General features: G+C 51.8%; 1 protein-coding gene across 4 annotated transcripts in view; it reads left to right on the top strand.

The window, feature by feature from the left end:
• Positions 1–7,448, top strand: part of Trpv4 (transient receptor potential cation channel subfamily V member 4) — a 40,160-nt gene extending 32,712 nt beyond the window's left edge. For all 4 annotated transcript variants that reach the window (XM_017802164.2, XM_029554036.1, XM_029554035.1 and 1 more), the window contains 4 exons: positions 1,137–1,453; positions 3,873–4,000; positions 5,497–5,618; positions 6,809–7,448. In XM_017802164.2, the coding sequence (XP_017657653.1) occupies positions 1,137–1,453; positions 3,873–4,000; positions 5,497–5,618; positions 6,809–6,966 (725 nt within the window). In that variant the 3' untranslated portion in view covers positions 6,967–7,448. The remainder of the gene's footprint in view (positions 1–1,136; positions 1,454–3,872; positions 4,001–5,496; positions 5,619–6,808) is intronic.
• Positions 7,449–11,101: the final 3,653 nt, after the last annotated feature.

The raw sequence follows: 11,101 nt of genomic DNA, 5'->3' as shown, positions 1-11,101 counted from the left end.
GAGGAACGCTGCTTACTGACTTGCTCCCCTGGCCCCTGCTCAGCTTGCTTTATTATACAACATAGGCCACCTGCCCAGAGGTGGCACCACCCACAGTGGGCTGGGCCCTCCCACATCACTCATCAAGAAGATGCTCCTCAGACATGGCCACAGGCCAGTCCAATAGAGGCAATTCCCCACCTAAGACTCCCTCAACCCAGGTGTGTCAAGTTGACACTAAAGCTATCCAGCACAGGTCTGATTTAATATGAACAGCATGCCTGCTTGTTACTCAGTTTTGTGCCTGTAGCAGACATTGCTAATGGGTCACAGAATTATTCCTCTGATGCACCTAGAGCTGGCTTCAGAATCCTTCTCCACAAACTCATAGCATGCACTATACAATTCGATGGCATTGGTGTGAACTGAAGCATGCATGCGCTCTGGTCAAAGGCCAGTGTGACATCCTCCACGCTGCTGGCTGCAGAGGCTCATCCTCCTCACACTCCCTGCCCTGGTTGGCTTAGGGACAGCTGGTGGCTCTGGACCTAATGGAGAAAGACTATGCCAAGATCAGTTTGGGATGTCTGAGGCATGAGGCCCTTATAGAACATGGCCCCGGACCTGGCAGGATGGGTGTCTCAGTCTTCTGCTTCCTCCCCGGGGCAGGAAGGAGCCCGGGTGGAGTCTGCCCCTAGGAGTGTTCCAAAGCCTTCTGTGAGTGACAGGCTGCGTTAGGACTTATGGGATGTAGGGCCCAGGCTACGCTTGCTGTGTGGGCTGTCCTGAGTACTGTCGGAAGTAGTGGCATCCCCAACTCCATTCAATAGATGCCAATGCACCCGTCAGACAGTTGTAACCTCCAATTCTGTCTCCAGAAATTGCCACCTGTCCCCTGGGAGAAACTGGCCCTGAGTCGGCAGTACCAGGCTCCATTCTGAAAATGCTTAACTTCTCAGTGAATGTGGGAGGAGAGCAGAGGCCTCTGGAGTCCTGAGACCCTGGCTTCCTGCTGGGGAACTTGAGGCCAGCTCTCTCCCCTGCCCCAGCCTCTGGTTGTCCTTCCCCCCATGGAATACTACCTTCCCCCCACGGAATGCCACCTCTCAGCCTGTGTCTGCACACTCACTGAAGCTCCCTTCCTCCCGCTTCCGTAGCCCTGGTCACCCTCCTGAACCCATGCACTAACATGAAGGTATGTGATGAGGACCAGACCAACTGCTCAGTTCCCACGTACCCAGCGTGCCGAGACAGCGACACCTTCAGTACCTTCCTGCTGGACCTCTTCAAGCTCACCATCGGCATGGGCGACCTGGAGATGCTGAGCAGTGCCAAGTACCCCGTGGTCTTCATCCTCCTGCTAGTCACCTACATCATCCTGACCTTTGTGCTGTTGCTTAACATGCTCATCGCCCTCATGGGCGAGACCGTGGGCCAGGTCTCCAAGGAGAGCAAGCACATCTGGAAGCTGCAGGTGAGGCTGGGCAGGGTTGCCTTCCTCCGCTTGCCATGCACGCCACGGACGGGTGAAGCTGCTGCCATTGATTCTGAGTTGCCTCGTTTGCTTTCTTTCTGATTCTTTCGGTGTCATGTGTAGTCCAGCTCAGCGGACCCTGTTGACTCCATCCAGAATGATTACTTGACCCCTGTCAGCACAGAGCATGCACAGAGTCTTCCTCCTTTTTCAGTCACTATAACAAAACCCCTGAAGCAGAGTCATTTAAAGGAACAGAGGTTCACTTGGCTCACTACTTCGGAGGCTGGAAAGCGCTCTATCTACTGAGGGCTTTCTTGCCGCATTCTGACATGGTGGGCAGTTTGCACAGCTAGATGGAGCAGGCATGTTAGCTGCAGTCTCTCTTCTGATAATGCTCATAAGGGCTCCATCCACAGGCCTCATCTAACACTAGCTGCTCATCGCACTGCATGCCCCACTTCACACTATAAACGTAGGAACTTAGGCACATTTCAGGGGCATATTCAAACCGCAGCAGAAAGCAGGGGTGTTTTAATAGGGATTCCATGCCGAGCCTCTGCCTGCAGCTTGATTCAAAAGTGAGTATTTGGCCTGAAGAGATGGCTCCCTGGGTGAAGTGCTTACTGCACAGGAGCAAGGACCCGAGTTCAGCTCTCCAGAGCCCATGTAAAGCCTAGCACGGGAGCATGCCTCTGTAACCCCAGAGCTCCTACAAGAGATGGGAGACGGAGGCAGGAAGAGCCCTGAAAGACAGCCAGCTAGCCTGTGTGTGCAACAGGGAACGGCAAAGAGACCCTGTCTCAGACAAGGCAGAAGACAAGAACTGATGCTGAGGCTGTCCTTTGCCCTGGACACACCAAGGCATGAGTGTGCCTACATTCACACACACGAACACACACACCACACACACATCATACACACAGGAACATGCACACATGCCACACACATCACACACATACATGCATCATACACACAAACCACCCATACATGCATCACACACACACATATCGGGGGTATGAGCTCCCCTTGGATGCATCAGCATTCTCCTGGGGACTTGTGTCGGCTCAGGGGTGTGGCCTGCCCACTGTTGGAGTTTGCTCAGTGACAGAGGAGCCCATGGCATGGGAGTTGCTGTCTCGTTTTCCCAAAGGGGTTCTTACCAATTACTGAAAGCAGAGAGACAGACTCCTGGTCCAGGTACATCCATAAACCTGAACCTTCACAGTGAACAACAAACCCAAGATCACCCCAAGACTAGCTTTTCCACACTGCTCACCTCCCCAAGTCTCAGTTTCCTCAGAACACCCCATTTTGAAAATGAGGTATGTAAAAGTGAAAAGGTTCCCTAAAAAAAAAGGATTTATGGGGGCTGGAGAGATGGCTCAGCAGTTAAGAGCACTGGCTGTTCTTGCAGAAGACTTGAATTCGGTTCCCAGCACCCATATGATGGCTAACAACTATCTGTAACTCCAGTTCTGGGGGATCTGATGCCCTCTTCTGCCTCCGTGGGCATTTCATGATATGGGTGCACTTACATACAGGCAGGCAAAACACTGGCATACATTAAATCAATATATAAAAAGTTAAAAAATTCAAAAAAAGATTTATGTTATGAATATGTATATACCTGGGTATATGTATACATACCATGTGTATCCAGTGTCCACTGAGGCCAGAAGAGGGCATCAGATCCCCTGGAACTAGAGTTAAGGCAGCTAGCTATGAGCTGCTTGATGTGGGTGCTAGGAACTGAACCTGAGTCCCCTGCAGGAGCAGCAAGTCCTCTTAACTGCTGAGTAATCTCTCTAGCCCTAGAGATCCCCCCACCTTTTAAAAAATGCCTAGACTCTGGCCTTGTGTGAGAAGTTGAGAGATGGTATGACAGCCCAGCTACTGGCCTGGCAGCCCTGGGTGGGTAAGAGGCTCGGCCCCACCAGTGTGGCTGCTCTGTGCTCTGCTCACTCCCAGCCCCAGTGGTCCCTACACGGAGTGGCCACTGCCATGTGTGTGACCTGGGCCTGGCCTTGGCTGTTCTGCCCCTGGGTCTGCTTTGTTCTGTTGGTCTTCTGCTGGCCTCCCTAGTAAACTGGGTTTGTAAAGCCTGTTCTAGGCAGGAGGCATCTGGGTCTAGTTCTCTGGCCACCTAACTTCTGCCATTCACAGAGAACTGAAGTTTAGAACCAGGTAGGTCATGGTGGTGCACACCTTTAATCCCAGCACTTGGGAGGCAGAGGCAGAGGCAGGTAGATCTCTGTGAGTTTGAGGCCAGCCTGGTCTACATAGCAAGTTCCAGGCCAGCTGGCACTACAGGAAAACAAAACAAAACAAAACAAAAGGCTTATTTAACTCCTGGTTCCTGTGAGCCAGGTGCCAACTGTGGAGGGTGACCATTGTGCCTAATCCTTCCCTCCTGCAGTGGGCCACCACCATCCTGGACATAGAACGCTCCTTCCCTGTGTTCCTGAGGAAGGCCTTCCGCTCTGGAGAGATGGTGACTGTGGGCAAGAGCTCGGATGGCACTCCAGACCGCAGGTGGTGCTTTAGGTGAGGCTAGGGCCAGCAGAACCCAACTGCCCCGGAGGACCAGACTCCCGGGAGGATGAGGCTCTGGGGAGGATGGAGCTCTGGCTGTGTCCACTTGAGGCTCTGATGGGCCGCTCAGTCCGTTAGGGTCACATTGGGCAAGTTGGTTTGCTTCCAACAGCCTCAGTTTCTTTCTGAGATGGACACAATGATGCCACATCTCCTGGGGCAGCTGAGACAGGTTGGTACATGTTGGGGTAACCGCAAGCTCCTTGGCCCTTACTGGGGACAGCAGAGATCTGGAAGGCAGGGGCTTATTTCAGCACATCACTCTGTCTACCACCTGTGCATGGGGTTCAATGCTGTGGCTGAGATGGGGAAAGTGGGCAGCAGTTTCTGAGGCTCGGGACCCCCCAGTCCATCTAAGAGTGCTTCTCGGTCTGGATTCTCCCTTCCTGCTTTGTTGGAAGGGAACTCATTTTTCTGTTGAGGAATCACCAACCAGCACAGAGCATAGTGTGGCCCCGTGAGTCGGGCCTATCAGTTTCCACATCTGTGGAATTTGGATGGTAACAGTGCTGCCTCCTAAGCCAGCTCCCAGTTCTGCTTCATCCAAATTCAGAGTTCAGGTCCCAACTCTAGCTCACCAGTTTTGTAACCTTGGAAAAATAGCCCCAGAAGCCTTGGATCCCTGTGTAAAATGGCAACAGCAAATATATCCCCCCTGCTGAGCCCTGGCATATAGCAATTTCTCAGTAAATAGAGGTTGTATGAAAAATAACAAAAAATAATTTTACAAACAAATTATTATATTGGACCAATTTGGCCCAAGAGGCCATCACTGGACTTTACCAATGTCCTAATAAAAAGAGGAAATCATATCAAGGACTGTGCCCACCAAGGAGTGAATGGATAAAGTGTGATATATCCATATATTGAAATATTATTTGGCCATTGGGTGGCTCACACCTTTAATCCCAGTGCTCAGGAGGCAGAGGCAGGCAGATCTCTGAGAGATCGAGACCAGCTTGGTTTACATAGCGAGTTCCGGGCCTGCTGGGACTATAGGGAGACCCTGTCTCAAAAAGACCAAATTAATTAATTAAAAAAGGAATGACGTTCTACTTCCTGTTACAGCATGTATGAACCTTAAATATATGTTAAATGAAAGAAGCCAGTCACAAAGGGCCACATATCACGTGATTCCATTTATAGAACATGTGCAGCAGAGGTAAATCCATACAAAGTCTACAGGAGCTGGGGAGAAGTGGGGAGCTGTTGTTAATGAGGACAGAGGAATTTTGAGCTAACAATAGGGTAGCTGTCCGACATCATGAATGCCTCTAATGTCAGCAGTCTGTGTACTTGAATGTGATTGTAGGCAAATTATGTTGTGTCTGTTTTATGGAAACAGGAAAATAGAAGAAGGGTATGCTGGGGCAGGGAGGGAACCTGGGGTGGGGAGGGGGAAGTGCTCTCTGTGTGGCTCCCCCAGACCTCTGCTTTGGTCTCACCAGGGTGGACGAGGTGAACTGGTCTCACTGGAATCAGAACTTGGGCATCATCAATGAGGACCCGGGGAAGAGCGAGACCTACCAGTACTACGGCTTCTCACACACCGTGGGCCGCCTGCGGAGGGGTGAGTGCAGTGCTGCTAGCGGGGCTCAGGCCGGCCCTGTCACTAGCCTCTGAGCAATCCTGCCTGGGACTTACTGTCCACATTTGCAGAATGGGAAGGTGGGACCAGCCACCAGTGGGTTCCTTCTGCTTGTGCGTGCCTGGGGTGTGAGTGCCAGGGGCACCTACCTTTGTGGCTTCATCCCACCCATCCCTACTCCATGAAGCAATATGGCTGTGGGGAGTATGTGTTCCTGGGGGCCTGGGGGAGGCAGAAGAGATCCTTGGGCAGCCCCATGAGGAATAAGTCCTTTCTAATTTTTTATATTTTATTTAGTTTTATGTGTATGAGTGTTTTCCCTGCATGTTAAATGTACCATGTGTGTTCATTGTCTGTGGAGGTCAGAAGAGGGCTTCAGGTCTCCTGGAACTGGATGGAGTTACAGATGGTTGTTAGCCCCATGTAGGTGCTGGAAACCGAACCCACATCCTCTGCAAAAACAACCAGTACTCTTAAATGCTGGGCCATCTCTCTAGCCCCCTTTCTGGTTTTAAAAAAATTATTATTATTATTACTATTTTGGTCTTTTTGAGACAGGGTCTCCCTGTAGCCCCAGCTGTCCTGAACTCACTATGTAGACCAGGCTGACCTTGAACTCACAGAGATCCGCCTGCCTCTGCCTTCCGAGTGATGGGATTAAAGGCATGTGCCACCATGCCTGGCTTTTTTATTATTTTTCTTTTATGTGAATGAGTGTATTGCCTGCATGTGTGTAAGTGCACCCGTGTTGTGCAATGCCCGCGGAGGTCAGAAGAAGGCATTGGATTCCCCTGGAACTGGAGTTATGGATGGTTGTTAGCCACCATGTGGGTGCTGGAATCAAACCCAGGTCCTCTGCAAGAGCAGTCAGTGCTTTTAACGGCTGAGCCGTTTCTCCTGTCCTTCCCGTTTTTTTTTTTTTTTTTAACTGAACCTTGAAGGTGAGAGAGAGGCTAAGGTAGAGGACATGGCCCCCCAGGCTTGAATCCTTGTTCCTCCCTATACTGCTGTGCTCCTGGGCAGACATCTTAACCTCTCAGCCCATTTTCACCTGTGTAAAATGAGCATAGGAATCGCTCTCCCAATAGATAACTGGAGTGCCCAGTACACAGTGGTGCTCAATGTGTGCACAAGCTGTTCATTAACTCTCCCCTTCTGTACTCACTGTCTAGATCGCTGGTCCTCAGTTGTGCCCCGTGTGGTGGAGCTGAACAAGAGCTCAAGCCCAGACGATGTGGTGGTGCCACTGGACAACCTAGGGAACGCCAGCTGCGACAGCCACCAGCAGAGTCACGGCCCCAAGTGGAGGACCGAGGATGCCCCACTCTAGGGGCTATGGCAGGGCAGGGCTGCAGCTCAGTCTCGGCCCCACCCCCACTGTGTCCACCCACATTTCAGCCATCCTCCTGTGTCCCCAGAGGTGAGGGCCCGTGGAGACTTGGGGAGGCCCCAAGACCCTCTGGTCCCAGGCTTTTGCTCCCACCTCTACTACGCCCTGGGATGGAGCTGATGCCACTGTCTCACTCCCATGGAGTTACCTAAGCCAAAGCAGGGCCCATCCACCCACAGGGCTCAGGCCTCTGCCCCCATTCTGTGTTATTTATTGCTCTGCTCTCAGGAAAATGGCACAGCAGGACTCATACTCCCAATTAGAACCTGGCTGGGGCCTCAGCCCCTCACCCAGGAACAACACAGCCATGCCCCAGCCCTGGCTTGTACATACCTGGGGTTTGGGGTTCAGCTGTGGCCCTGGCTGGGGTGGGTCTTCTGTGCTGTGTTAGAGTCTGGGGCTGTTGGTGCTCAATAAATGTTCTTCTGTTCATGGTTGAGATGGTGACGGGAGTGGGAGAGGGTGGCTGGCACGCTGACCCCAAGGGAGGTAGGAGGGCAGGAAAACATGCCTGGTAGACGGAAGAGGACGGAAGCCAGGGTGCAATAACAATCTCGTGGCAGCTAGAGTATCGGTGGCGAACAGCTTGGTGGTGGTGGTGGTCCTGGTGAAGGCGGTAGAGGTGGTGCCCTGAGAGACCGGGTGGGGCTGGCGTGGGAGGCAGAGATGAGGGAAGTGTGATGCTTCGGGAGTCATGGTGCTGGTGAGGATGGAGGGAGGGACACTGGGGGGAGTGATGCTGCTGAGTGAGGAGTTGGGATAATGCTGTGCTGGCAGGGCACCTCTGGTCTCTTGGCCCGAGGGAGGAGAGGCTCCCCAGCCCTTCTCCGCAGAGGAATCCGTAGCTGGCTGATGTTTCATCTGACTGCTCCAGCTTCGGGTTTCATTCAGGCGAGGGCCTCGTGTCAGTCCTCTCTGGAGTGTGCACAGGGGAGCACGGGTGTCTAAGGAGACCATGGCTGTGGGCACTCACAATGAACAGAGCCCAGGGCCTGGGTCTGCAGGCCGGCTTGCCCCCAGCCCAAACCCTGGCTCCATCATCTTGTGTTGGGGAAACTGCATGGAGTCACTTACCTCTCTGGGCTTTGTGTCCTCATCCATCAAAAGTATGATCATAGTAATGGAAGGAAACTGAGAACATTAGCACGATTTCTGCGAGGAGGAAGCCAGGAATCCACCACCCTTCCCAAGACCAGCTTCTCGTGGGTGCCTCTCCTCATGGCTGCCAGGAGCCCATGGGGCCCCTGAGGCCCTCTAATATCCCAGCCTTCCACATGGTGTCCTCCTGCCACCAACCACATCAGTGCCCAGGGAGGGCAGGCCCCACCCAGCATTCTCCACATGGTCAGGAGAGCCATTCTGGTGGACCACTGTTTCGAGGGGAAGTGAGACACTCAATCCTGCAGAGAAGCTCCTTTCAGAAGCAAACAGCTCAATAGCTTCAGGAAATCCCTGAAACTGACTGGGCTCACTAGGCCCCTCCCTCCTCAAGCATATATAAGCCCTCAGGACTGCCCAGAAAGACATTCCCATATCAGCCAAGCTTCCTAGAAGCAGCAGATCAGTGGCGCTGCCAGAAAGGACACTGTAGCGTGGTGAGCGGCCTGCAGGTGGTGTAGTGCACTCCAGGTTTCCTGCTTTACTGAGCTGTCACCCATGCTGGGTGGCCTTTGGTGTTGCTGCTGTCTTTGAGTCTTTTCTGCTCCTACAAGTAACCCCTCACCCACTCTCCTGTAAGTGACCCCAACAAAACTCACTGGTTCACCAAGTTGGACTTTGGTCTGTGTGCTGGATGCTTTAGCTGTCAACCTGACACACCTGGGTTGAGGGAGCCTCAATTGGTGAATTGCCTCCATCGAACTACCCTGTGGCCATGTCTGTGGGGCATCTTCTTGATTGTTGTGATGTGGGAAGACCCAGCCCACTGTGGGTGCTGCCACCCCTGGGCAGGTGGGCCTGTGTTGTATAAGAAAGCAGAGGCTGAGCAGGGGCCAGGGGAGCAAGCCAGTAAGCAGTGTTCCTCCAGGTTCCTGCCCTGAGTTCCTAACCTTGGGCTCCCTCAGAGATGAACTGTGACCCGGGAGATGTAAGCTGAATAAACCCTTTCCTCCTTAAGTTGTTTTTGGTCAGAGTGTTTTGTCACTGCAATTGAAGGATAGCTAGAACAGAAATTGGTACCAGGATTGTTGGGTATTGCTGTGATAGACCTGCCCTTGATGTTTTTTGGGAGGATTGTGGAAGTGTTTGGAACTTTGGACAGGAAAAGTCATTGAGTGCTTAGTTTGTGGCTTGTAGAGCTTGGAACAGTTATGCTGAAAAAGTTGTGGTCTGACTTGTGAAGCTTCAAAGGGAAGCAGAGGCTATCAGGGCTATTTGTGTGATACCCTGAATTGGGAATCTGTGGGTTCTGGCTGGCTGGGGCTGAAGAATCGGCTGTGGTTAAGAGACCAGACCCACTGAAGTGAAACCTTTGCTTTACTGGGACAATTGACACTGGTTAACTGGGGCTAAAAAATCAGCTGTAAGTAACGAGACCAGCATCAGTGGCAAAATATTCTGGAAAGTATTTCCTCAGGGTCAGCACACAGAAATTATGATCCAGAGGGTGCCTGAGGGTCCATCTCAAACTAGAAGCAGGACTTGGTAATGGTAAGAGTCTCCTGCATAGTTCTGGTGTTGAAAGTGTGAAGGGGTCACACAGAGCAGCTGGGGCTTGGTATCCTGAGAGGCCAGGAAAGGCCATAGGTGAAAGTGCAGCCTCAATTGCAGGAAAGACCCCAGGATTGAAGGGGTCATGGAGAGAATCTGAGGCTTTGCACCCCAAGAGGCCAGAAGAGGCCATTGGGGAAGGTGTAGCCCCAGTTTCAGTGGTGACCCCAGCTTTTCGGAGATGCCAGGACCATGGGATGACCACCAAGGACCGCAGTAGCTGTGGAATGGAGCTGGCCTGGGTCTGTGAGAGGAGCTGTGTGCTGAGCATGGCAGAGTCAGAGCAGTGGAGCTGCCAGAACCCTTTGGAGCCCAGAAGATCGTGAGTGAATCCCGGATGTCCAACGTTGAACTACTTTGCTGGACTTTGGTTTTGCCCGATTCTTCCCTTTGAAATAAGACACTGCTTGTTTTGGATTTTACAGGAGCCCACAGTTAAGAGACTTTTAAAAGAAACTATGGGCTTTTAAGGGTTTGGATTTTTTTTTTTTTTTTGGCCTTTTTGAGACAGGGTCTCCCTACAGCCCCAGCTGTCCTGGAACTCACTATGTAGACCAGGCTGGCCTTGAACTCAGAGATCCACCTGCCTCTGCCTCCTGAGTGCTGGGATTAAAGGCATGTGCCACTGTGGAACTTTTAAGGTTGTACTGTCTTATGTTATGATATTGCTAACATCATATCTTGGGGACAAGAAATGGAAAGGTTATGGTTTTATAGTGATTGTGTCAAGTTGACAAGGGTTCAATTGTGCTGGATAGCTTTACTGTCAACCTGACACACATGGGTAGAGGGAGCCTAATTTTCTCCATTGGACTGACCTGTGGCCATGTCTGTGAGGCATCTTCTAGATTACTGAGTGATGTGAGAGGGCCCAGGCCACTATAGGTGGTGCCACCCCTGGGCAGGTGGGCTTATGTTGTATAACAAAGAAGGTTGAGGGGCTGGAGAGATAGCTCAGTGGTTAAGAACACTGGCTGTTTTTGCAGAAGACCTGGGTTCGAATCCCAGCACCCACATGGCAGCTAACAACTGTCCTTAAACTCCAGTTCCAGGGGACCAATGGCCTATTCTGTCCTCTGCGGGCATTGCACACACAGGTGTGTTGTATAACAAAGAAGGTTGAGGGGCTGGAGAGATAGCTCAGTGGTTAAGAACACTGGCTGTTTTTGCAGAAGACCTGGGTTCGAATCCCAGCACCCACATGGCAGCTAACAACTGTCCTTAAACTCCAGTTCCAGGGGACCAATGGCCTATTCTGTCCTCTGCGGGCATTGCACACACAGGTGCATTTACCTACATTCAGGCAATACACTCATACACATAAAATAAAAATAATAAATAAAATATTAAAAAAATAATAAAGCAG

This window comes from Nannospalax galili, unplaced genomic scaffold, assembly GCF_000622305.1.
Source record: "Nannospalax galili isolate Female #2095 unplaced genomic scaffold, S.galili_v1.0 scaffold103, whole genome shotgun sequence".
Classification (NCBI taxonomy): Eukaryota; Metazoa; Chordata; class Mammalia; order Rodentia; family Spalacidae; genus Nannospalax; species Nannospalax galili.
This window is presented reverse-complemented; position numbering and strand designations above follow the sequence as displayed.